The following is a 27,669-nucleotide window of genomic DNA, read 5'->3' as shown; positions in this document are numbered from 1 at the left end:
AGCAGCTGCTTGTCTAGCATACCCAAGGCTATGGGTTCAACCTATGGTATCTCAAAAATTTTTTTCTAAATATGTATGACAGATTCCATTAAATTCATTATGTTTACAAATGCAATGCCTCATCTACCAATAAAACAGTGATTAAAAAAAAAAACTTCAGAGGGGGCAGTGAGCTGGATAGACAGCTCATCAAACCTGAGCAGATGTCCTTCAGGTTGTTCCCCAGAACCTATGTGTCTGAAGGAAAAACCAGCTTCCCCAAGTTGTCCTCTGACCCCCACAAGTACCACGACACCCACATCACACAGACACACACACACACACAATGAATAAATGTAAAACTTTTTCGTTTACACAGAATACTTATTCAATCTACATATTTTTGGTTAAAAGGTACTCTTTTATCACGAGTCACTTTTATAAATCATTCTGAAGACTAAGGAGATGGCTCAGGGGGTAAAGTGTTTACCATCCAAGAGTGAGAAGTAAGGTTCAGACCCCCAGAACCAAGTGCAAAGCCAGGGAGGGATGACAGTCTGCCTTTGCCCCGTGCTCGAGACAGACACAGCCAAAAGCAACGCTTTAGTAATCCCCCACTCCCATTTACCCTGAGCTGGCCTCTTAACTTGTTGAATAGGATGACCTTGAACTTTAACAATTCTGCCTCTGCCTCCTATTTACTGAGTTTATAAGTGTGTCCACCAAACTCAGGATTTTTGTGCCCTCTTTTATATACCGATACTAAATTAATTAATATTTATTTAATTAAGATTAAATATTAATATTAAACAACCCATTTAATATGCCTAGAACATGGAGAAAGGAATTGGAAATCTTTGTTAGATTTTTAAGATTTGTTAGAAAATTCTAGATTTATAAAAGTGGTTAGAAAATCAAGCTTTAAAACTTCTTTTGAGACAGATCTCACTGTGTAGTCTTGACCCACTGTAACTTGCAGTGATCCTCCTGGTGTTGCCTCTCTGGTACTGGAATTGCAGGGGTGTATTACCAGGCCCAACAAAAACAAAACATTCGTATTGTTAAGTGAAAGCTTTTTCATAGGTTATAACATTATTCATATTTGTCATGCATCAAAATGCTATTTGATGTAAGCAAAATTAAAGTAAGTTGCATTTGTCTTGTTTATACACTTATTTACTTTTTATTGTTATTTAGTTTTGTAGTTCTGGGGATTGAAAGTGGGGCCTTGTGCATGTTAGGTAAATGTTTTTTCCTGTTGTATAATTTTATTTTGATATAAAAAAAGTTGACACTTTATAGGAGAGATTGGTATTAGGAAATGAAATTTTAAAATGAGTAACTTGCATTTACGATACTTTTTGAGTAGTGTATCTTAAGTAAGTCTTTTAAAAACTTTATTAGATTTAACCCTGAAATTCCTTTTTATGTAGGTTAATGAACTTTCTGAGGAAGAAGAGGAAGATGAAAAGCTGGAACATATAGAAGAGCTTCCAGAAGAAGGCGTAGACAAGTCGGATGGCTTGCCAGAGGGGTTGCAGTTAAGGATGACTGAGAACGTCCTGGAACCAGAGGCTGTTACAGCATCAGCACGGTAAAGGCTTCATGGAGCCAGCTCTAGCTTTTGAGTGATGCAGTCTCACTGTAGACTCAAGCACCAAACACCAAGAGAACTGCTTGGGAGCCTGAGTTGAATGCTGGATACAGCTAGTGTTGGACAGTTGCTTAGCCTTGCATGTTTCTGTAATTCCAGCATTTGGGAGGCAGAGGCAGGAGGATCTCTTCCAGCAGGAGGCCAGGCCATGCAGGTTGTATATAGTAAGACCCTTACTCAGAGAAAAAAAAAAAGACATTGAGTATTAAAAGAAGAACAAGAAGAAAACTAAAAGCCGTTAAGGAGTTTTTCCTTTACCAGAAATATAGCCTTGTGTATATTTTTCTTAAAATTTGTGTTTACATTAGCTAGTTAGTTGGGTTTGGTTAAAGTTTTGAACCTTTGAAATAGAACTTGTAGAGATGGCAGCACTGTGATTGAATTGACTGTCTGCTGCTGTGACAAAGCACCGTGACCAGGCAGCTTTTAAAGGAAACCTTTTAATTGGGCTTATGGTTTGAGAGGCTTGGAGCCCATGATTGTGGAGCAAAGGCACAGCGGCAGGAGCAGCCGAGAGCTCACAACCGGGCCCAAAAGCAGGGAGGGGGCAGAGGGGGGAGAGAGAGCCAGAGCGAGCATGCACACACTGGGGATACACTGGGGCCTTTTGAAGCCTGTCTGCAGTGACACGCCTCTTCCAGCAAAACCACGCCCTCACTGGCCTTATGGTGGCTATTCTCATGCAAATCCACATTGGTTTTCTTACACTACTTTGTTTTTAAGTTATGTGTGAGGGTGTGTTCCCGAGTGCAGTGTCTCTGGGGGACAGAAGGAAGTTTCAGATCTCCTTGAGCTGGAGTTCCAAGGCTTTTGTAAACTGTCTGACTTGGGTGCTGGGGACCAAACTTGGGCTCTCTGGGAAAGCAGCTCCTGCTTGCTCTTATCCTCTGTGCTGAGCCATCTCTTCAGCCTCCTGAGCTGACTTACACTTGCAGCTTCTAGCTTAGGGGTGGGCTGGATGTGAGCACAAGGTAGAACTGTAAGCACTGTGATACTACCGACCGATTGTTTAAAGTTGTTGTGCATGTGTGCTCCATTGTGTCACGCGCGCGTGCGTGTGTGTGTGTGTGTGTGTGTGTGTGTGTGTCCCGTCTCTCTCTCTGATTTATTTCTGTGTGCGTGAGTGTTTTGTTTGAATGTGTCTATGTGTGCCATGTCCCGTGCTTGGTGCCCATGGGAGTCAGAATAAGGCATTGGATTTTCTGGGATTGGAGTTACAGATGGCTGTGGCTGTCATGTCAGTGCTGGGAATGAACCCAGGTCCTCTGGAAAAGCTACCAGTACTTTTAGCCACTGAGGCAACTCTCCAGCCCTAAAAATAAGTCTTAAAAACAAAATTCTCCAGATCACTTCATTGCTCTAACTCCTCACTGTCGTCCTGTCTTATTTATAATAGTAAACAGAATTCTCGAGTGGATGATCGTCTGTGTAACTATGTGCCCCACCTTACTGGCAACTGTCCCACCTCTTTTGAGTCTGTCTCTTGAGTAATATTCTTTTGGTCATTCTCTTCTGGCAATAGCAACATTCCTCAAATGTGCTAAGTCACGTCCTCCCTGGAGCCTTTGCAGTTTCTCTTTAGTTATATGTTCTCCTAGATGTTTGCATAGTTCTTTCTAATCTTCTGTAAATGTTGCTTTTCAGTGATGACCCCATCTTTTTGTTTGTTTGTTTTTGTTTTGTCTATAATGGTTGTAGCTATGTAACGGCTACATTTTGGATCTTTAATGACCCTCTGATCTCTGATGCCTTTGTTAAAGTTGTATTCTCCAGAGTAGTCGCATTGGGAATTGATTAAACCTTTGCGAGGGAAGATCTAGGGGTTTTCTTTAGGTGATTAATGGCCCCTGAAGGGAATTTTGGAATCCCTTTACCTTCTTTTTCTTTTGCTTCTTGGCTGTCAGGCTAATAATAGTCTTCCACTCTGATATACTCTCTTACCACTGGGCAGAAAGCAGCATCACCAGTCACTCATGGGTTAGAGCTTTCAAAACAAGGAGCTGAAATTGTGTCTGTTTAAATTGATTGTCTCGAGTGTTTGGCTACAGTGATAGGAGGTTGCCTAACGTGTGAAGTGTGTTAATTACTATTGTCTCCCAGCACTGGGATACAGAACTGTGCAACACAAGTTTTAGTTATGGTGTGTTGCATGCATGTGTGCATACTGTTTTAGGTTATTCTTTGTTTTGTGTTTTTTTCTTTGAAGAGATCACGCATGGCAACTCTCATAAAGAAAACATTTAATTGGGTGATTCACTTAGAGTTGCGGAGGTTCAGTCCATTATCATCATGAAGGGGAGCTTGGTGGTGTGCAGGTAGACGCAGTGCTGGAGCTGAGTGCTACATCTTGACTCAGAAGCAACACTATCACACAGGAAGCTTGAGATAAGAGACCTCAAAGCCACCCCCACAGTGACACCCTTCTCCAACAAGGCCACACCTCCTAATAGGGCCACTCCCTTTGGGGGCCATTTTCTTCCAAGCCATCACACATACCTTTGTGCAGTTGTGCTCTGCTATAAACCTCTCCCTGAACCTAAAGCTGCTTAGGCTAAACTGTGAGCATCTTAAGAATCTGCCTGCTTCCTCCCTTCTCCCTAGGGTTGGTGTTACAGGTGCGTACCATGCCAGCTCAGGCCCTCAGGTTTGCCATGTCTCACCCAGTGAGTCACCTTCCCAGTCCTGCTTTTATATGGATTCTCAGAGCCCTGAGAGTAATGTGCACCCCAGACTAGAGTTCTGAAGTATTGAATGTTGAATAAATGAAGATTTAAAGGCAAGATGGAGTTGTCTTAAGTGCTGGTCTTTATGATTAAAATTACATGTTGAACTAGTGAGTCAGTGTACCAAGACAGAAGAAATGTAGAATATGTTCTTTAATTTTCCTACATTGGATGAAAGAAGAGCAAGAGTTTCTCTAAGCTGTGTAGTAAATAGAAAGTGCTTAATAAAGTTCTCAGGACTTAGTGGGCTTTGTGTTGTGTAAAGTGAGGGATTGAACTTTTAGCAGTTGATGTCAAGGTTTTTGAACAATTTCTGTAAAGTAGGTGGAAATAATAAACAACATCCCGCTTTTGTGTTTTTTTAAGGTTTTATTTTTTGAGAGAGGAAAAAAAGAGAGTTTGTGTGTGTGTGTGTGTGTGTGTGTGTGTGTGTGTGTGTGTGTGTGTGTGTGTGTGTGTGTGTGTGAGTCACAGGTGGTTGTGAGCCACCTGACATGGTTGGTTCTGGAACCAAATTCAGGTTCTCTGTAAGAGCAGTAAGTGCTGTTAACCACTGAGCCACCTTTATAGCCCAATTCTTTTGTATTTCTGTTTATTAGTAGCCTAGGAAGATGTGTTAGATACCTGTTGGAAATAAACTTCTGATTCACCTGCCTTAGCATCCTCAGTGCTGGGATCATGGGTGTATGAATTTTCTTCAGATCAGTTTTTTTGGACAGAATCATACTGTGTAACCCTGACTGGCCTGAAACTCAAAGCAGCTTGTACTCACAGAGCTGTACCTGTTTGTGCGTCCCAGGTACTGGGCTTAAAGGAGTGTGTACCACATGGCACCAATGAGAGTTTTTTTATCTCCTGAAATCAGTTTTCTTTTAAAATGTGAGTGATGGGCTGGAGTGGTAGCTCAGTTGGTGAAGTATCTGCTACGTAATCGTGGGGCCTTGAGTTCAGATCCCTAGCACCCTGGAAAAACTGAGCAGAGCAGCCTGTGCTTGTAACTAACTGCTGAAGGGTGGGTAGATGCAGACCCTGAAGTTGTCAGTCAGCTAGTTCATGTAATAATCAGTGAGCCGCAAGTCATGGAGCAACAAAGCAAAGCCCCAAGGTGGAGGGCTGCTGAGGTGACTCAGCTAACGGCGCCTGAGTCTCCGATTTCCATCCCTGGGATCTACATAGTGAGAGGAGAAAACCAGCTCGTCATCGTCCTCCGACTTAGGTCTACATGTATGACCTCTACTACATGTCTGGCATGGGACACACATAGTATGAGTGTGTATGTTTATGTCTGTGTAACTTACACAAAATAAATACAGATGAAATAAAAATAGGAAGTTGGAGAGCAATTTGGAAAGACGCTCAGTGTCAGCCTCGGATCCCCACGGCTGCCTAGCTGAGTCGTTATTCTTTACCCCAGCTTCTGTCCTCTTCCACGTGACGTTGTTAGAGTATCTGCGAGTAGCTGAGTTTGTGTGTATTAAAGTCTATGCCATGCACTTTGTTAATCCAGTCTCCACTGGCCTGTTACCTTTACCTGGGTGGAGGAAAGACTTGCTTTACTTCCTGTTACCACAGCCCTACATTTAGAGACCACAGAGAAATGGTTTTCATATATTAGTTTGCACTTTAAGACAGATGTGAAATATGTACCCATATTTTGGAAGTTTCACAGCAATTGATTGTGAAGATTTGTAAACACTTTGGGTATGTATGTATAGGTACACCCTAGGGGGATACTCTGGAACTGGAGTTACAGGTGGTTGTGAATCACCTGACGTGGGTGCTGGGAACTGAACTCAGGTCCTTGTTGAGGGCAGTATGTGCTCTTAACCACTGAGTTACCTCTCCATCCCCTGAATAAGATTAAAAAAGAACTAACGAAAATAACTATTGAATATAAAATGGAAGCTATTTAGACATGAAAACTGGTGGTTGGGACGCTTGTTTTTAACATGCCATGCTATGCAACTGCAGCTGTGCCACAGTGTCTTTGCCAGCCTCGGAAGTGTTGTGACGGTGGCCCTTGTTTGTGCTTTGATGCTCAGGAGAACGTTACTGTCTGGGACCGATGGTGGCTCTGTGCACACGGCCTGCTCCAAGTGCAGTCACCGCTATAGGAAGGGCTGGAAAGCAACGCCCACAGGCAGGGTGTGGGCCAAGTAGGAAGAGAGCCACTGGTGTCAGAGGAGGAGACTGGGAGAACAGGACAGAAACATTTACAAATGAATTCTGTAGCGTTTGATGCTGAAGCCTGTGTCCCTTGTTCAGATAGTGCTCTCATTTTCATCACTGGAGATGAGCTCTGTTCTATCATTGGAAGTATTGTCTAACCAAAAATCTGTTGTGTTAGGACTATGTAGGTTTGAAAATTTGCCATAGAAAGCTACTGTTGTTGTATTAGATAGGTGTTTGTGATGGTGTCCAGTACTAAGTTTGTATTTAAGAAGGATAAACAGTATTTTATGTAGGAGTGTGTGTTTATAAAGGAAATTAAGCACAGTATTTTTGCTTATGAGAATTCTTACAAGGTCTGTTAATAACATTCAAAGAAGAATAAAAATTCATGTAACAGATTTGATAGAACTCAGCAAGGGAAAGTACGGATATGTTTAATGAGGATGCATTTTCTTTAATAAGGAAACGTTTTGTTACCCAGGTTGATGGTATGGCAGGTGCAGGTTCCTCGTACAGAGCCAGCTTCTCTGCCAGCGTCTGTCAGGCAGAGTTCGTGATGACAGTGCCTCTCTCAACAAAGAGGGGCTGCCCCATCTCAGCATCTGGGGAGTTAGGGCAAGCAGATTGCCAGTTTGAGGTCATCTGAACTCCATGGTTGGACCCCATCTCAAGACAGACAAGCCCCTCCCTATAAGTAAAGATTCATAAACTGTTTATTTGTTTTGAAATGTGGAACCATGTAGTCCAGGCTGGCCCCAAACTCTTGTGTGGCCTAGGGTTACCTTGAACTTTTCCATCTCATACCACCACATTCAACATAGGTCATGGTTGCTCTTTGATTGTTTCAAAGGCCTGATCTGATTTTTTAAAATTCTTATTAGGGTTGATGCTGCTGCTGATTCTGCTAATGCCAGTGATGGTAACATAAAGTGTTCAAAACCTATGGCTGGTACTACCACAGATAATGAAGTCATGCAGCAAGATTTTATATTTGAGGATCAAAAAAATAATCAGGTAAGATAATGCTAGAAGCATCCTTCTAATTGTTTCTTTGATAGCAAACGTTATTTATAGTTGGGTAATTTTGCTGACATACTTGTCTCTTTTGTAAATCCCTAAGAATATACATTCTCTGTAGAGTTTAGGAATGGTGAGGTAGAGAGGAAGTGTAAAACACCCTATTTTATTTTTATATTTTTAGTCTTTTGTGTATGTGTGTGAGTGTAAGCTCACACGTGTCATGGTACATGTGTGCAGGTCAGAAGACAGTCTTTGTTGTTTATATTTTTAGTCTTTTGTGTGTGTGTGTGTGTGTGTGTAAGCTCACACGTGTCATGGTGTGTGCGTGTGTGCAGCTCAGGAGACAGTCTGTGTTGTTGCTCTTTGTATTCAGTCTTGTTTGAGACAGGGTGTGGTGTTTGCTGCTACGCACACAGCAGGCTGTTGAGCCCAGCAGTGTGGGAGAGTCAGCCTGTCTGTCCTCCAGCCCATTTTGCTGTGCGCTGGGATTGCAGGTTTGTACTGCTGTGCTTTATGTGGGTTTGTGTGGCATGCACTTGTACCCAGTTAGCCATTTCCCATCCCCAGGGCCTTTTTGTTTTAGATGGGGTCTTATTATATAACCCCGGCTGGCATGGAACTCTACATAGACCCCTCTCTGCCTCCCAAGTACAGGGATTAAAGGTGTGTGCCACCATGTCCAGCATCAAACACATTTTAGGAATATTTCTTGGGAAGGAAGTTTTGATGCTGGTTGAGGTAGTTTGGTGGTATTGTGGTTGGGCTTTGTTAGTTTCAAAGCTTTCTGTATTTAATTCTTTTGAAGAACATAATATAGTAAATTTTTTTTTCTCTTTTCCCTTTACAGTTGTTAGTTGACATAGATTCCTATAACAAAAGACATGTAAATAAAACCTTTTTTATTGTTAACTTCTTATGGGTATGGGTGTTTCGAATGTACCACATGGTGTGCTTCGTAGAGACTCAGAGGCCAAAAGAGGAGGCATTGGAACTCCTGGGAAGGGAGTTAACAATTGTGAGATGCCATGTCGGGGCTAGGGATTGAGCCCAGGCCCTCCTGAGAGAGCAGCCTGTGCTCTTAACTAAATGTCTCTCTAGCCTCTCCCTTCTTTTTTGTTTTTTGGTTTTTGAGACAGGGTTTCTCTGTAGCTTTGGAGGCTGTCCTGGAACTCGCTCTGTAGAACAGGCTGGCCCTGAACTCACAGATCCTCCTGCCTCTACCTCCAGAGTGCTAGGACTAAAGGCATGGACCACCACCACCCTGCCTTGTTTGTTGCTTTCTGAAACAGTTTTAGCGCATGTTACTGATGTCTGAGAGGCCGATGTTGTACGGCATGTTCAGAGTGGTGCATTAAAGATCTGCAACCACAGAAAAATTGTCAACGCTTTTGAAAATGGCTGAACCCTTGGTAGTGCTACATAAGCTTCTGGCATAATTGTTTTTCAAACATAGAAGCTGGGTTTGTATGTCAGCGGTACTGGATTTGCCTGGATTCTGAGAGTTTCTGGATTTGATACCTAGATCTGAAAGGAAAGCAAAGTATACAAGTAGCACCTGATCCATGTTTTAAAAAGACATAGGTGTTTTGTATGTTTGTTTGCTTTTTTTTTTTTCTTCTTCTTCGAGACAGGATTTTTTTGTGTAGCTTTATAAACCAGGCTGGCCTTGAAGTCACATAGATATATACCTGCCTCTGCCTCCTGAGTCCTGGGATTAAAGGCATGCGCCACCACAGCCTGCTCACATTTATTTATGTGTTTATTTAGTCCTTTCACAACAGGTCTCATTGTGTAGCTCTGTCTCACTATCTAAACCAGGTTGGAATTCAGAGAAATCTGTCTGCCTCTCCCTCTTGAGTGCTGGCATTAAATGTGCACCATCATACCTGGCCTTTTTAATACTTTCTTTAGTATGTTACTGTTGTAAATATTACAAAAAGTAGATGCAATAAACAGCTTAGAGTTGTTATACTTACACCCCCCCCCATGTAGTCCCTAAGCCTCTCAAGTATATGCTGTCATGCTTTGGGTATTTTTATTTTTGTATGTAGAAATTGGCCTCAGTTACAAAACAGTCTGTTACATTAGTGCTGGAGTGAAAGCATGAACTAGTACATGTGTGTAACTTTTCTGAAGATAAGGACAAGTAAGGCACTTCTATGTTAGACGGGTCCATCTGACTTACTCCCTGATGACTCTCTGATTGTCCCCCTTGCCCTTGTGATATGATGCACATATCAGCTTATGTGCATCAACTACCAATTCATTCCCACCAGGATAAACCTTTTTTTCTCTGTTTTACTTTATATATATGGGTGTTTGTCTGGTACTCCCAGAAGCCAGAAGAGGGCAGCGAATCTCCTGTAACTAGAGTTAACGATGGTTGTAAGCTGCCCTGTGTGTGCTGGGAATTGAACCCTAGTACTTTGGATAGGGGAAGTTTTTTTTTTTTAAAGATTTATTTGTGTATTATGTATACAGTGTTTGCCTACATGCTTGCAGGCCATTACAGATGGTTGTGAGCCACCATGTGGTTTCTGGGAATTGAACTCAGGACCTCTGGAAGAGGGGCCAGTGCTCTTAACCTCGGAGCTATCTCTCCAGAAAGAACCCTAGTACTTTGGAAGGTCAGCTGGTGCTCTTAACCACTGAGCCATTTCTCCAGCTCCAGGATAAAACATTTTAGACTCCTCATCCCCATGTTGAGGGAAAAAATCTCTTCCTTGCTTTGTAGTTAGGTACATCTGCTTCCTTTATAATAAAATTGCTAGGAGTTTTGTCTGCTTTCTTCTTCACCCTCCTTTCCTGTCTCCCAGGTACTGGGATTAAAGACTTGCACTGCCACTGCCCAACGAGAGCCTCCCATCCTTCCTGAAACCCATTCCTGTAATTCTGGCACTCTTGAAATAGGAGCATCCTCAGTTAGAGACCAGTGTAGGCTAGGTCTTGTCTCAAAGAAAGAAACAAAGGAAATTTTGTTGTTGTTGTTGTTTAATAGCTATAGGACATATGGATATTTTGTTAATCTCTGTATTGTCTCAGTTATTTCAAAGTAAGTAAAACTAATAGATTAAATAAGAGATAGTTTGCTTTTATAGTAGAGGTTTCTAGATTCTCTCTCTACTCCCCTCTCCTCCCTCCCCCTCCCCCTCTTCTCTCTCCTCTTTCCCCCATGTTTTGAGACAGAGTTTCTCTGTCCTGGAACTCACTTTGTAGACCAGGCTGGCCGGGAACTCACTGAGACACTGAGATCCGCCTGCCTCTGCCTCCAGAGTTCTGGGATCAAAGGCGTGTACCACCACCGCCTGGCTTAGATTTCCTTCCTTCCTTCTCCTTTTTTTTTGACACTGATACAGGCTTTTTCTGTGAATTAGTCCTGGCTATCCTGGAACTCACTCTGTAGACCAGGCTGGCCTTGAATTTACAGAGATCCTGCCTCTGCCTCCCAAGTGTTGGGATTAAAGGCATGCACCACCACCACCCATCAGGTTCTAGATTTTCTTGTAATCTTTTTTTGTTTGTTTGTTTGTTTGTTTGCTTGAGACAGGGTCTCACTATGTATATGTATCCCTGGCTGTTCTGGAACTCACTTATGGACCAGGCTGGCCTCAAAGTCACACACAGATCTGCCTTCTTCAGCCTCCTGAGTGCTGGAATAAAGACATATGCCATTATGGCCAGCACATTCTGCTTTTTAAATTCTGTCTTAAAAACGAAGGCGTATGGAGTATTGAGTTTTTTTTCACATGCCTAGTGGTGGGAGAGCCAGCTGGCTTGAGACGCATTGGTGTGAGGCAGGATTGGGGAGGAACAGTGTCTTTATTTTGTGCGGGCACTCCTGTGGATGTGCAGTCAGTCTTCCTGGCCATATAAGGAAGGCCTGGGGGCTTTTCCCCTTCCTGTGGGCTAGCTACAGGAGACATGCCTGGTTGGGGGTGAGGGTGGGGGTCAGAAACTGCAGGGAAACAGGGAAAGTTTATCTTCTGTCATCATTGCTGACTGCTGTGGAATCTGGGCTTCTGAGGCTTGCAGCTTTTTTTTTCTTGTCTTGAATTTGGATTTGCTTTTCTACCTTGCTGAGACCTGCCTGGGAGTCCATTCTTGTCAACAGGGGCCTGTCAGCTCTAAGTCCTAGCTTGTCCTGGTTCCTCAGGCTTTGACCTAATACACAGGCCTGTGACCTAATACCTAGAAACTTTGAGAGTGTGTATCTACCATTCATGATAACATTTGATTTTTTTTGGATCATTGGTTCTCACTGAGTTTTTTTTTTAATCTCAGAAATTTATTCAAATTTTTTTCATTTTATTTTTGTTTTATATATGGGTGCTTTGCCTGTCTGCCTGCACACATATATGATGTGTCTGTAGTGCTCTTGGAGGCACTACAGATGTCAAATACCATGGAACTGGAGTTATAGTTGTGAGCTATCATATGGGTGCTGGTAATCAGACCCCAGCCCTTTCTTTGCAAGAGCAGCAAGAGCTAACCCTGCTCACCACTGAGGCGCCTCTCCAGCCCCTCCCCCCCATTCATGATTTTATATATATTACATTTCAATTGTTTTCTTTAAAAGGAGTGAATTGTGTACAGGGGGTTAAATGCTTTATAGACAAAAAAACTGTACTAGAACCAACTTATTCATCGTCATCTTCATCGTCTTCGTCTTCTTCCTCTTCCTTCCTTTTCTTCTTTTTTCTGCCTTGACCACCCCCTTTTCGCTGCATCGGGTTGTCCTTTAGCTCTGTGAGTAGCAGTGTCCTCTCCGAGCTGCTCCTTCAGCGAGGCAGCCTTCTTTTCATAGGGCTGCTTGTCGTCTGCGGCAGAGCTGTTCCACTCCCCCCAGTTTCCTTGCAACGTCACCAATGGACAAGCCAGGGTGTTCTCCCTTGGTTTTTGGGCGACACTCAGAACAGAACAAGAAGAAAGAGGAAGGAGGCCTCTTGGGTGCACTGGGGTCCCTGAACTTCCTTTTGGTCTCCCCTTTGAGGGGATGTAGGTTTTCATTTCTCTTTCATAACGAGCCTTGTCAGCCTTTGCCATGACTTCAGATTTCCCCTTTTCTTTAGCAGACATGGCCTCCCTCCTTTCTGAGCACTTCTTGGAGAACTCCGAGAAGCTGACAGAAGCATCCGGTGCTTCTTCTTGTGTTCCTCCCGGCAAGTTTGCACAGAGAATGCATATGAGGACATTTTGCCTCTCTGCTTCTTAAGATCACCTTTGCCCATGTTTAGATGATTTTCGCCCACGAGGCACAGAGTCGCCCAGTGCCTGTCGGGCTTGCGCTTGCCCCGGCCCTGTCTCTGTAGAGCTCAATGTGCTGCAGTGGCTGTCCATGATGATGTCAATAGGCTTGTTTTCCCTCCCTCCTCCCTCCTCACTCCTCTTCAAAGCAAGGTCTGGGTATGTTGCCCAGTGCACCTTGAATTTATGTCCAGCTTTAGCCTATTACAGTCCAAAGAGTAGTTGGGACTCCAGGTTCCATCATGTTTGGCTCCATCCATCCATCCATCCATCCATCCATCCATCCATCCATCCATCCATCATCCATCCATCCATCATCCATCCATCCATCATCCATCCATCCATCATCCATCCATCATCCATCCATCATCCATCCATCCATCCATCCATCCATCATCCATCATCCATCATCCATCCATCCATCATCCATCCATCCATCATCCATCCATCCATCCATCCATCCATCATCCATCATCCATCCATCCATCATCCATCCATCCATCCATCCATCCATCCATCCATCCATCCATCCATCCATCCATCCATCCATCCAGGTTTGTGTGAGTGCTGTTTTCATGTTCAAAGAGAAGAACTCTGTTAACTAAGCTGTTTCCCCAGACCCCACTTTATTTTTTTTTTAAACAACTGTTTTCATTAAATGTTTTAATTTGGGAGGTTGCATAGTTTTATGTTTATAAATATAATTAATGTCTGCCTAGAGGATAGTTGGATTCTTATATTTGCTTTTGTATTCAATATGCTGCTGTAGATTGGATTAGAGTAGGAAACAGTTCAGCCTCTTGGACATTCAGTTTTTCCAGACTCTAAAGAGTCTAAAAACTTTAAAGAGTCTTCAGAGGGTTGGCAGGATGGCAGTGGATAAAAGTGCTTGCACACAAGCCTATCAAGTTTACTTCAGTTCACAGAACCCACAGCTGAGGGGAGGGCCAGTTCCTGAAAGTTGTCTTCTGATTGTTAACACATGTGCTATGGCGTGCACACACAGAAACATACTAATATGAATAAAAGAAATCAAGAGTCTAAGAATTGAAGTTTTTGTTGATTTTAAATATTGTCAAGAAGATGAAAATGTTTATACACGTTGTAATATTGAGGGAGTTGTATTAGACTTCGCAGACTTGTTCCTTCATGTAGTTTAGGCTAGTGTGCAGCCCAGAGGAGCTCACGTTTTTAGTCTTCCCGTTTCTGCCTCTTGAGTGTTGGGATTATAGGCATGTGTCAACACACCTGGTTCTCTTGGGTCATTTCTAATTTGTAAACTCATTGAAAGGAGATTGTTCTGTGCTTCTGAGACTCAGGTGGCTCTGTTGTATGGAAAGAAGTTGTTATTTCAAATGTACCCAGCCAGGGCCTTCCTCTGCTGGGGAAGTGCTCCCACTAGCACCGTTAACCTTGGAAGGAGAGAATTCTTTTTTTTTTTTTGGAGACTGGGTTTCTGTATAGCTTTGGAGTCTGTCCTGGAACTCATTCTATAGACCAGGCTAGAACTCAACTCTGTAGATCAGGCTGGCCTCGAACTCATTCACAGAGATCCACCTGCCTCTTTCTCCCAAGTGCTGGGATTAAAGGTGTGTGCCACCACTGCCTGGCAAAGGGGAGGATTCTAAGGAAAGAAGATACTAGTGATTATTGCTTACAAGGAGGCAGAAAAACAAGTACTTAATATGTTTCGGGTTGTGAGGGAGGATAAATAAGCTTTGTGTACAGAAACTTCCTACAGATTGTTACAGCAGTGGAGGAGGGATGGTTGCTAATTAATCTGATGTCTTATCTTGATTGCAACGGTCTCTAATGTGAATGCTGGGAGCTGGTAAATGGTGGTATTCTTTTGTCAGTCTGTAGGTATACTGTTAGAGCCTTGTAGTGACCACGGTGATAGTGAAGATGGCTGTCTTGAGAGGTAAGCCTTCTTTTATTGTTGCTGATAAATCGTTTTGAGAATTGGAACTACAGATTTTTGGTTGAAAATTTTGGGTAAATATATCCATTATAGCACACAGTTTGGGTAATCTTTAAAAGAAAACCAGGCTTCTTATTTTAATGGTAGGTTAGAGTTTATTAATAGCTACAAATATGTAGAGTTTCACACTGCAGACAAACATTAATTATGAACATATTTTCAGAGAGAACACAGCTTTCTTAGAGATATAGAACAATTAGAATTTATTGATACTATACATAGACATGTTAGTGAGTTAACTGATAGTTTGGGAACTGTGGCCAGCCAACCAAAAATTAATAAAATACTTGCTTCAGTGAATAAGGGTGGGATATTTTTCATCCCTGCTACTCATCTTTACTGTGTCCAAGGATAATCTTGCCCATTTGGTGCTTGTTCACCCCATCCCTGTAGGATGTCTGAGATAATGAGATCACCAAATGCAGAGTCTCCACAGATACAGTCCCTTTGAGGAAAAGCTTTTGCAGAGTGTCAGTCAGTGGAGAGAAGGCCTTTCCGGTCACTTGGGTCTTGTTGCCCTTGGCATCATTCTTTCAGCAGCTGCCAAAAAGTGTATTCTGACATTCTTGGCAAAGGTGGTGTGAGGCTCTGATAGAGCCTGCTGGTCAGGTAAAATTCTGTTCATGCTGTTGTATCTTAATTGTGAATAGGAACCTGTTGTTGGAGGGTAAGTAAATTCTTTGGAGCCATGTCTCTGGAGTGTCCTCATACTCTGAAGGTCCACAGATTTCCTGCTTACAGAGCTCCTTGTGCTTCCTTTCAGGAGGCAGGACTGATCCTCTTCCAGCCCAGGGAGTTTTGGAGCTATGGGCTGAAGATATAAGATTAACAGGCATCCCCAGAATGATGACATCGGGATATGGTAGAGCAATAAGTATCCATTTAGTGAGGACCCAGTTTTTTTGGAAAACTTTTTGCTCTAGGTTAGCAAACTTGTTGTAGATCCAGAGTAGTTTGGTTAGGTGGATTGCATTTTGCATGGTTAATACTTAAGTTTTTAAAATTTAAATAATTAGGTCTTTCAGAGTGAGTCTTTGAGAGTGACCCTGACTTATCTGCCATTTGCTCCATCCGACTCTAAATAAAAGAGAGCCTTGAAGTGGTGGAGGTATGCACCTTTAATCCCTGCACTCAGGAGGCAGACACAGATCTCTGAGTTTGAGGCCAGCCTGGTCTACATGACAACCAGGGCTACACAGAGAAACCCTGTCTTCACCCCCACCCCCACCCAAAAAAAGCTTGTCAGAGAATTCATTTCTTCTAAGGAGATAGATTATTGTGTTTAAATCAAGACTTGTCTTCTAAGTGCTCACTGTTGTTATGACCACTTAAAAGTAGCACTTAGATATATGCATTATAAATTGACACAGGTCTCTTTGAGGGCCATTTCTCACTGTGGGCATATCGATACTTACTCTATTAATAACAGATGCTTTGTTGACTGGCCAAAGAGGTAATGATCATTTGTGATAACTTACAATAAAGTTCTTACATAGGGTTCATTGTTCTGGGAAATAGAGGGTGAGTGAAGTTTTACTTTTTTTTATGTTAGGTTTGTGGTGAGGGTTTAAAAGCAGAGGCTTTCTTGGATTACAGTGACCTTCTGTGATAGTGTATAGCCTTAAAGGACAGATCCAAACTTGAAAAATCTTTGCAAGGAGAGAATAAACTTGTTGCTTAAAACTAATATTTATTTATTTTATGGACTCCTTTTCCAATATGCATCAGTTCTCACTGGCTTCTATATTGCAGTTTTTAATTTTCCTTTCATAAAGTGTTTTCTTTTGGGGGTGATTTTATGTGGGGGAGGGAGTGGTGGAGAATATTTAATTTTTCTAACCCTGAAGTGAGTCTGTGGATCTTTTCAGTGTTGTGTGATTTTTCAGATATAGGGCTCCAAAGAATGGGCATATGCCCTGTTGTCTCTTTGCTCACAAATCTTAAATGCTAACTATATTGGGGAAGAGAAGAATGTAGGTAAGAAGTAATAAAAGTAACCTAGAAGTAACCGTTTTAGCCTTCACATGCTAATGGCTATTCTTGTGTTTTTAGGAAGGAATATTTGTTATGTGACAGTGATAAATTGCCACACTTGATTCTGGTAAGAGCTGCCTCTATATTATAGTTCTTAATAATATTGCTTAGATAATGTGTCAATTATTATATCTGGCCTCTGACTCTTGAATTGGATAAGTTGAAAGGACTCATGTTTGTTATAGTTAAGCAGTAATTAATGTGGGTACAAGATTGTGGGTTATGAATGTACTTTCCTAAATTTGAGATCCAAATTTGATTCCCTAGTAAGACAATGTAAATTTACATTTGAATGAGGCAGAGATGACTGCTCTTCCAGAGATCCCGAGTTCAGTTCCCAGCAACCACACGGTGACTCACAGCCATCTGTAGTGAGATCTGGTGCCCTCTTCTGTTGTGCAGGCTTACAAGCTGACAAAGCACTCATGTACATAAAATATATGAAGAAATAAATCTTTCAGAAAAAAACACTGGCTCCTCTTCCAGAGGACCTGGGTTTGATTCCCAGCACCCATGTGGCAGCTCACAACGGACTGTAACTCCAGTCTCAGGGATCTTACGCTGCCTTCTGGTCTCCTTGGGCACTAGGCACACGCATGGTGTGTATAACATAGGTGCAAGCAACACACACACCACACACCACACACCAGAAATGGGACAGGTGGCTTTGTTGGCACAATAAAGTAATGAAAAATACATGGGGATATTTGTGTGCTGATTGTCTCTGAGCCAGTTGTGAAAAGTGTCATGGTTATGAAATGCATTCTTTATTTTAAAATGCAGGATTCTAGTAGCAAGATACGTGATTTGAATGCCAACACTGAATCAGAAGTAACTGACAGTCAGAGTGTTGGTGTTCAAGGAGAAGCAGCATGTATACAAGTTGCACATTTAGACCTGAAGAATGTCTCTGATGGTGATAAATGGGAAGGTAATCTTACCCAACATGTTAATTTCCCAGTGCCTTTATTTGTAACTGAAGAAACCCAAAGCAGTGATAAGACTCCTGCCCTCTTATGGACAATTTTGTCATCCTGCTCTGTTCTCTCTTGAAAACAAAGGACGCTTGTTTTTGGTTTTGTTTTGTCTCAAGTCTAATAAGGGCAGCTTTTTCAAGAGTAGAACGTAACTATATGATTAGCTTTGAGAATGGATACTGGGCACTGTGCATGATGTCCATGTCTGCAATCCCAATATCTGGGAGACGAGGATGGCTGCCGTGAGTTTTAAGATGGCTGCTGTGTTGTGAGACCATCTCAGCTCCCCTCCCTCCCCAAGGCACTGCCCTCAAAGAAAAATAAAACTTATTAAAATGAAAATTACCCTAGAGTAGACTTGCTTAATTATTAAATTGGTCTTTGAAAGTTCAGTGCTTATTAGAGTTTGATGATTTTACCAGTTTAAATAGGGTATTTACCTTTTTTTAACAAGTATCAGTAATAGGTTTTTATTTTTTAATTCTTCAAGGGTACTTCTAAGCAAAGATTGTACTGTAGATTACAAAAGTATTTGGGGGAGACCCTGAAATTTGCCCAAAGGAATGAAGTTTAAATTTAATGAGCAACATGGACATACCATTGTTTTTTTTAATTTAGCAAATGTATACTGAATTTCAGTATAAATGTATACTGAATTAAGAAAAGCCATAAATTGTAAACAAATATTGGACTTAAGTGAATTATTTACACACTTAAGTTTCCTCGTGGGCGAAGTCCCAGGGTCTACAGTTTAATTAGAGGTCTATGAAGACTCTAGGGACGATGACCAGCGTAAAGCAAGCGCAGTGGTGGGGGCGCTCCTGCATCTACCCTTGCTCAGCTTCATCAGCTTCACGTAGAGGCAGGCGGGGACCAGCAACCAGTCTGAACCAGTCTGAACCAGTCTGAACCATCCTAGTACAGAGAAACTGAGACCGGTCAGGAGTCCTAAGCCAGTTTTTGTTCATGTGGCTAAAGACACGTGGGATTGTCTCTTGGCAAGTCATTTGATGATATACAGTGGCAATAACCAAAGGAATTGCAGTGTCAATACTCTGAGTTCTTTTTGCCCCCCCCCCCCCACACCATAGTTTCAATATAGGCTTTTGTTGTTCTTAGTTTTAAATCTCAAGTTCAGTCATTTTTGAAAAGATCCTACCAAATCCTTGTCAGTGCCAGTTATTAGTGTGATGTTCCCACCCACCTGTTCTAGATCTTTGATTGTGAGCCTTAACTTAGACTAAATTGGGAAGTTGGTTTGTGTTGGACTTAATTCGGGAATTTTTAGAATTAATGAAGAAGCTCCTTTGAGTTAGGAGATGTTAGCGTGCTGGTGGCAGTGAAGATGACATGTTCATTCCTGGAAGGAACAGTGGCTACAACCCCTGGAACCTCAGTAGGAAAGGCGTCTCTGAGCATTGGGGTAGGATACTAATGAAGCCTTTGTCTCTTCTGGTTGGCTATGCAAATAAACAGCCACTTCTGGTCTCTGACCCTGTGTTAAACATGGCAGAGTGAGCGTTTTCCCATTGTTTGGAGAGACGGATGTATCTAGCTCCAGCCTCCTGGAGGTTCTCAAAGAGAACCTGATGCTGGTTTCCCCCTCTGACAGAATCCCCTATAGCTTTTCAGATGAAAGGAGAAGCCCTCTTTTTTCACTGCCGCGTCGGCTTCATTATCCACCTGACTCATCAGTCATGACAAGTCCATATAGGTCTCTTTCCAGAAGGAGTGGGTGACCTTCAGAAACTTCAATGCTAGTGGATAGATGAGTGACCTTCCTAACCTTGGGAGAGAATGGTTGTCATTAGTCAGGTGGTTCTAACAGTTGTGAATATCGACTTTCTGCAATTAGGTGTTGGAATATTAAAAAAATCTTTAGATAACAAATTTCCTTAGACTTTGTGTGCTTTGAAATCTATAGACATACTTTGTGACTTAGAGAAAAGGGACAACTCCACAAATGTGGCCCACCCCAGTGTTCCTCAGTTAAGTGGGGTTTTAGCTTTTTCTCAAAGGGTAGTTAGCAGAACAGTCAGCAAGCAGGTTACATATGTCTACTGCAACCTGTGTGAATTTGTGGTCGTCGTTCAAAAAGTGTTAATGGAGGTGGACATCATGTTTCCTTCAGTAGTTCTTTTGCTGACTGTGGGATGGACTACAGTAGTGGTCTTTTATGAAACACGGACAAAGGAAGATGTTTGTTTCTTTTCTCTTTTGGGTCCTGGGGACTGAGCCTGAGCCTTGAAGGTGACAAGAAAGCACTCCATCCTGTATCAGTACCCTCAGCCTTTGAAGGGAGTTGCTTTCTGTCAGTCTTACTAAAAGGCTCCACAGTGCACCTGGCTAAGATAGTTCGGGTCTTCCTCCTTTGTCTGAGATTTAATAACAGTCACCTTTGGGTTTGCCTCACTTGCTGAAATAGAAGTGTATGCTTGCTAAAGTTTGGTTAGTAGTCATTTCTTTGAACAATGTTTTTGAGCAGAGTGCCTAACTCGTCTTAGGGAAATACTTTTGGTATCCTTGGCTTTGTGTTATGTGTATGGTTTGTTCTGCCTGTGCTGTGTGTTCACTTTGGTATTTTTTGCCATTTTTTCCATTTTATTAGCATCATGCCTTATCACTTTCCCCCTCATTGATTTCAAAACAATGCATCTGCAGAGAGATGGGGAGGGTAAGTATGGTTCACCATAGTTTAGTTGTTTTTTTTTTTCTTTCCCTTTTTGTGGTTCATTTTGTCTTGTCTTTTCATTAGCCTTTCTCTTGCTGTCCCAAAATCTTAGTGTTAAAAACTTTAAAAAAAGTTTCTGTTAATTTTTTTTCTTAAAATGTGACAATTTCTCATAAAATATTCATTATTAATGTATTTTCTGGGACACAGGCACAAGGGTTCCTTTGAAGTCACTGTATTTACTGAGTTTATTGTAGGATTACATACTTGTTATCCAACTTTTAGTCACCAAATTGATCTAGGCTTCAAAAGCAAGCTAAATTATTTTCTAAAAACAGCTAAAAGATAATGCTTTAAATGGCTCTACGTAATATTAAGCTAAATTGCTGAAGTAGTTACCTTGGTTATTGTCTAAAACAACAATCTTTAAATTTTGATACTTCAATCCATTGTTCTGTTAGGTTTTGCTTTTACAACAACTGTATCATCAAGATTTAAAATTTTAGTTTTAAGTCTAATGTATAGCTAGCAAGCACTTCCTCTCCCATACTCTGGTGATGCTTAAAGTTGATATTGTATTTGGCATACAATATTATGTATGTGTGAAAAGAGAGACATAAATTATATTAACATGCCTTCAGTGGAGAGTATACAGAATCTCTGTAATACAATCATTGTGCTTAAGGAGAACCAGTGCTAGTTTTTTTTTTTTTTTCACTTAAATACTGTTGTGGGGATTAAAGTGTATGTGTGTGTATGTGTGTATATTATTCATAGGAACCCCGTAACAGAAAATAACTATCACTATTTTAATGTTAACTAACATTATTTAGCATTGTGAATAGAATAAGTTGGCTCCTCACTCCAAATATTCGAATTCTTACAGCTTTAGCTCCATTTCTTAGTTCTGTGTAGTGAGGAAAATTTTCCTGTTTCAAATAGCCAGTCACTGTCTGATAGAGAGTGAGTTCATACACCTGGTGAGAGTGTTTCTTAGTAAAGACTTGCATTTGATCAAAGTGTTTTTATGTGTAACATCTTTAGAATATTGTTACATAACATCTTTAGAATTAAATTTAAGAAACTTTGTGTCTTTGTTGGTTTGCTGTTGGGTTTGGGCATTTAAGGTGAATCTATTAAAGAGAGGAAATGAAGAATGAAGCTTGAATAGTTTTACACTCCAGCAGGCATTATGACTATGCGAGTATCTCTTACTTTGATGTTTTCATATACATACATACGTATATATCTATGTATGTATGTATTTAATATGTGTATAAAATGAATCCACTATATAATGCTGTAGACTCGGCACCCATGATCCTGCTCTTGTGTTTGTTTCACAGAGCCGTTTCCTGCATTTAAGTCTTGGCAAGAGGACTCTGAGTCTGGAGAAGCCCAGCTGTCTCCACAGGCTGCAAGGATGACTCACCACCCCCTGGGAGAGGACTGCCCTCCAGTACTATCACATCGTAGTTTAGATTTTGGACAGAGCCAGCGCTTCCTACATGACCCAGAAGCGTTGGACTTCTCGTCAAAGGCACTTTCCTTCACGAGGTCTGTGAGGTCATGCACTTGAGAGGCACCTGTCATTCTGTGCACAAACCCTTCCAGGCCTGTGCTTTAAAACTGCTGTTCACATTCCTGAAGCATGTTTTGTAATTCCCTTACTGTTGCATTTTGAATCTATTGAGTGGTATGTAGTACTTGGGGTTTACTGTGAGACTGTGAGCATTTCTTCGTAGTTTAGTCCTCATTCATTTATTCGTTGATAATTAGAATGCAGAACTCAGAAAGGGGGAAGCTGACTAGTTCTGTGTCCTAATTGAAACTTAGTTTCAGTTGGGCTCCTCTGCTGTCTTGGAAGCAGGAGGGGGATAGTGGTCTTGACATCCCCTTGCAGCATCCTAGACTGCACATTCTTCCCAGAAGGAGCTGACATGCCACTGAGTGTGTCAGAGTGCCTGCCGCCAAGTCAGTCTCTGACCTCCAGAGAGAGAGAGGGAGAGGGAGAGAGAGGGAGAGAGAGAGAGAGAGAGAGACAGAGAGAGAGAGACAGAGACAGAGACAGAGACAGAGAGAGAGGAGAGAGAGAGAGAGAGAGATTACAAAAAGAAAACAGTGAAGTTTCAAAAATGTCCAAGCTGGCAGAGGCACAGGGAAAATTCATTCAAAGAAAGAATATTTTTTTCTGCTGAAGAATCTCAGGCCTTCGTTCATTTGGTTCAGCAGTTCCAAGATAGCCATGTCTGTCTTCCAGATTGAAGCTGTAATGCTTTTTTAGCTTATGGAGTTGGAAACGGGGTCAAGAAGCCAGTTTGCTAAGAACGTCAAACACCACCTCATGAAATAATAGAAGAAAGAGCCAACAGGCTTTCTGTACACTATCTTGCTAGCAGGTGTCCTTGAGACTGCAGCTTATCACTCATGTTTAACAAATTAATTTTGCTGTTGAAAATGGAAGCTCTGATTACTTTTTTAAAATTTAAATTAGCAACAAGGTTGCTTCACCTATCAATCCCAGTTCCCTTTCCCTCCCCCGCCCCCTTCAGCCTCCAACCCAATCCCCACTCCATTCCCCAGGGAGGGTCAGACCCTCTGTGGGGATCTCCAGAGTCTTGTCATTTCGTTCAGGGCAGGGCCTAGTCCCTCCCCCAAGAGTCCAGGCTGAGAGAGCATTCCTCATTGTGGGATGGGCAACCAAAGTCCATTCGTGTGCCAGGGATAAATACTGGTCAACTACCCAAGGCCCCGTAGATTGCCCAGGCCTCCTCGCAGGAGCTCTGATCACTTTTATTCAGCTAAGTTTAAAATGTATTATCATTATGTGTGTGATGTTGTGTTGGGCATGGGGCTCTGTGCCTAGTGGGCGTGTTAGAGCGAGGACAACTGTGTGGTCAGTTTTCTCTCCTTCCACCTTTATATGGGTGCCAGGTGACAGACTCAGATCATTAGTCTTGTTGCTCAGCAAACTCGTGTATCTTTTGATCGTGTTGCCATTCTAGGCAACTTTGCTGATGGTCAGAGAAGGTAGACACTTGATGGTGCACATGAAGATACAGACACTCAGAGGACTATTGTCTCTTCCAAAGAGTGCCTCCAAATCAGAGTGGCTGCTGCAACCTCATAGGTCTGAGATTTTATACTCCTTTCTCCCAGCTAGACTTGACAGGGAGAGGGGAACATTGCATAGTTGACAACACAAGCAACGTTCTCCGAGGGCAAGGGGGCTTCCTCAGGGTGGGAACAAGTTGTCTGTCGACTTTGCACCTCTTGTGTGTCTCTCATGAGTAGAAAGGCTCATTCCACGCCCTCCTGAGACCTGGGTCTGCCTGCCTCTGTTCTGAGGTGGCAGCTCCGCCTGCTGGCTGGTGTGGACACAACCATGCAACAGCCCTTATAGACCCAGCACCTCGGCAAGACACTTTAGGCTAACTTCCTAAAAATAAAATTCAAGTTTTATGAGAGCTTGAAGATATTTGCACAGTTAAAATGACTGCAAACAAGTACTGTGGTTAATAAAAACAGCTTGCTTTTCATAAATTATAAAATTCTAATCTGTTTGTTTCTTTAGAGACAAGATTCTGTGTAGCCCAAGTACCCCAGAGCACTGACGTTACAGGGATGCACACTACCTGCTATGTATGACGTTGAGGATCAAACATGAGACTCCCTATATATGTGCACTATGCCGACTGAGCTAAAGCCTAAGGCCCAAGATTCCAATTTACATGTACTTTGTTATTAGAAAACGTCTTGTTTAATAACATGAAAAGAGCGTTATCATTTAAAAACCAGCATTGAGGTGGGAGTGACTAGAGAGATGGATCAGGGCTTAAGGGCACCCGTGTGCGTCTGTGGAGAGTGTGAGCACCTCTTCCTTCCCACTAATATTGCCAGCTGTAATTGTTGGGGTTGGGACGAGCAGTACTGGCTGCTCTTGCAGAGGAGCCAGGCCCTGTTCCCGACATCCACATGGCAGCTCACAACCATCCGTAACTCCAGTTACTGGGGATCTGATGCTGTTTTCTGGCTTCCAAGGACACTGGGCACACAGTGATGTACAGACAAAACTGTTACATATAACAGTAACAGCATCAACAGCAGTAAAGGAATACAAACCTGTAACACACTACACTGCCTTCTGGCAGGCTGGGTTAAGTTGCCTAAAATGATAATCAGGGAATCAATAAAAAACTTGGTCATTTAAATACATTTTATATTGCTCCCCCATTTTAATTATGTGTGTATATGGCTTTCTGTGTGTGGGTATGTGCATGTGAGTGCAGTGCCTGCAGAGGCCAGAGGTGCCAGATCCCTGAGATTGAAGTTACAGATGGTTGTAAGTGTGGTGCTGGGAACTGAACCTGGGACCTCTTGGAAGAGTAACCTGTGCTCCTAACTGCTGGTTCATCTCTCCAGCCCGAGACTCTTTTTGTTACCATGATTATCATCATCATTATTGTATTACATGCCATGCCACAGTGCTGGTATGGAGATTGGAGGGAAAACCGCTGAGCCTTGGCACTGACTCTCCTTCCCTTGTTTATTACTACATACCAGTCCTAGTCCTCCCACCCCCATGCACTCCTCAGAGAGGGCGAGGCGTCCCATCCCCCTTCACTTTAAAGGTGTCCTTACTAGTGATAGTGACACATCAGGACAATATTAGTAATGCCGTGCTGACATTTGAAAAGTTAACACACCCTATTGGCCTGTTGTTTAATTCAGAATTCGAAGGTCATCCTTTAGTTCAAAAGATGAAAAAAGAGAAGACAGAACACCTTATCAGCTGGTCAAGAAGCTTCAGAAAAAAATCAGACAATTTGAGGAGCAATTTGAAAGGGAAAGAAATAGCAAGGTAAGTTTGTAGCGATGCGTAGAACAAGCTTGCTTGAATTCACTTTGTAGTGATGGTCAGAACAAGCTTGAATTGAGTTAGAGCTGAGAGAGGAGGGTCTTGACAGTGCTCCATCCAGCTCTCCTTGAGAACACACCCGAGATGCTAGTAGTAGTCATAGACAACTGAGAGCCTCTGGACCCTTCGCCCTTGATCTGTGACAGTCTGGACATTGTACCAGTGTGCTTTTGTGTTTTCACGTGTAAACATTTTTCTGAAGTTTTAAGCTAAGTTCTCTACACTAACAGATCAAAGTTCTGCTCTGACATAAACTACAAGTAACAAAGGGGTGGAAGGAAATGAAGAAAGCGTACGTTTCTAATAATTAGCATATGTATGTAAAAAGAGTAATGCCTAGAAATGAAGTACTTACCTTCAAACTTGACTCCTTCCATTTGTCTTAGCAGGAAAAACTTGATATGAAAATAAAGTGAGATTGAATAACATTTGTGTAATGGGAATAAATGTGTACTCTGGGGAGTAAATTAATGTAATTTGTGTGTTACAATGTCAGTGATCCTTTTCCATAACTCTGTAGCCCTCCTACAGTGACATTGCAGCCAATCCAAAGGTACTAAAATGGATGACAGAGCTTACAAAGTTGCGGAAGCAAATTAAAGGTATAAGTATGCATTTTGTGGAAAGTCTGTATTTTTGAAACATAATTCTACATAAAAAATTTTTAAATAATTTTAAATATTGGAACTGGCATGTACCTTTAATCCCAGTACTTAGGAGGCAGAGGCGGGCAGATCTCTGAGTTTGAGGCCAGCCTGGTCTACAGAGTAAGGTCCATGATAGCCTGGGCTACCCAAAGAAACCCTGTCTTGAAAAACCAAAATAATAATAATAATAACTATTTTGGAAATATTTTTGGAAAAAGATTTCTTTATTTCATTGTTAAGGCCACAAGCATATGTTAAGAAATGGGAATCTTTGTGCTGTCTTCTTTCCAACGTCTTTTCTTTATTTATGTGAGTTTACTCTTTGAAAGATAACACAGATTATATTCATGGGTGCACTGATCCTATACAGTTTATCTGAAATACAGTCTAAATATTGAGCTGCTTTGGGTTTCGGTGGGTATTTTATTAAGATCTTTGTGTATGGGTGGTGAGTAAAATTTTATCTAAGACAATGTAATTAGGATCTGGGAGTTTTGTCTACCATGTGTGAAGCCCTGTGTTCCACCTCTAGTCTCTAGGCCTCGTAAAGTTTTGAAACTATAAAAATTAACTGTTAAGTTGTAGGGTATTTCTATGTAGCCCTGGCTGTCCTGGAACTCACCATGTAGAACAGGCTGGCCTTGAACTCACAGAGATCACCTGGCGCACCCCCCCCCCCCCCCAGTGCTGGGATTAAAGGCATGTTGCCACCAAGCCCAGCCTATGCTCAGAAACACCCCCTCCCCCTCGAATACTGATTTATTTATGAATATCATACCATTGAAATAGAGATGGCAATGGGAATATGTATGCTGTAAACTGTATTCAAAGTGGTTGGGGCAAGTCTACACTCCCACCCCTAGGTTTTCATTTTGTTTTGTTTTTCGAAACAAAGTCTTGTTCTGTCCCCATTCCCCACAGGGCTGGCCTAGAATTTATAGCAACCCCTTGCCTCAGCCTCTTAAATGCTGAGATTACAATCATACAGTATCACACTTGAATGAATGGGTTACTCTTAAAGACAAATGGAGAGGATTGCATTGTGTGTATTGAAACAACAATCCTGGTTACAGAGACTAATAACAAGTTTGGCATCTTAATCCCAGCACTGGGGGATGCAGAGGCCACCCTGATCTACATCTCAAATTACAAGCCAGATAGGGCTACATAATGAACCCCATTTAGGGGGGAAAAATGGTGTCACTCTGAGCTGGGCGGTGGTGGCGCACGCCTTGAATACCAGCACTCGGGAGGCAGAGGTAGGTGGATCTCTGTGAGTTCGAGGCCAGGCTGGACCAACAGCCTCAAACAATACAGAGAAACCCTGTCTTGTAAAACCAAAGTTGAGTCAACAGTTGTTGGGCATAAGTAATTTTTGTCTAGGGTTCTGGCCTGCCTGCTTGCCCTCCCTCCCTCCCTCCCTCCCTCCCTCCCTCCCTCCTTCCTCTTCCTTTTTGTGAGAGTTGACACAAGCAATTTCATCTTTGTTTTGTTTTTGTTTGAGACAGGACTTACCTAGAACAGCAGGCTGGCCCTGAATTCACCATATAGCTGAGGATGATCCTGTTGCTCCCCCTACCCCAAGTGCTAGGAATCCAGGTGTGCACCACCAAGCCTGGCTTCATATTCCTTTCATAAGATCAACCGAG

The 27,669-nt window shown here is 42.2% G+C and overlaps 1 protein-coding gene across 9 annotated transcripts in view; it reads left to right on the top strand.

Annotated features, from left to right (window-relative positions):
• Fam13b (family with sequence similarity 13 member B) overlaps window positions 1-27,669 on the top strand; it is an 82,566-nt gene that overhangs the window by 41,951 nt on the left and 12,946 nt on the right. For 7 of the 9 annotated variants that reach the window (XM_021234487.2, XM_040758067.1, XM_040758068.1 and 4 more), the window contains 9 exons: window positions 1,413-1,573; window positions 7,410-7,542; window positions 14,649-14,713; window positions 16,826-16,874; window positions 17,591-17,738; window positions 20,393-20,458; window positions 21,802-22,012; window positions 25,187-25,316; window positions 25,894-25,975. In XM_021234487.2, coding sequence (XP_021090146.1) covers window positions 1,413-1,573; window positions 7,410-7,542; window positions 14,649-14,713; window positions 16,826-16,874; window positions 17,591-17,738; window positions 20,393-20,458; window positions 21,802-22,012; window positions 25,187-25,316; window positions 25,894-25,975 — 1,045 coding nt within the window. The remainder of the gene's footprint in view (window positions 1-1,412; window positions 1,574-7,409; window positions 7,543-14,648; window positions 14,714-16,825; window positions 16,875-17,590; window positions 17,739-20,392; window positions 20,459-21,801; window positions 22,013-25,186; window positions 25,317-25,893; window positions 25,976-27,669) is intronic. The other 2 variants (XM_040758070.1, XM_005065294.4) reach the window with 1 other exon arrangement.

This window comes from Mesocricetus auratus, unplaced genomic scaffold (assembly GCF_017639785.1).
Source record: "Mesocricetus auratus isolate SY011 unplaced genomic scaffold, BCM_Maur_2.0 Super-Scaffold_100015, whole genome shotgun sequence".
Classification (NCBI taxonomy): Eukaryota; Metazoa; Chordata; class Mammalia; order Rodentia; family Cricetidae; genus Mesocricetus; species Mesocricetus auratus.
Note: the sequence above shows the minus strand (reverse complement) of the source record. Positions and strands in the feature narration are given on the sequence as shown.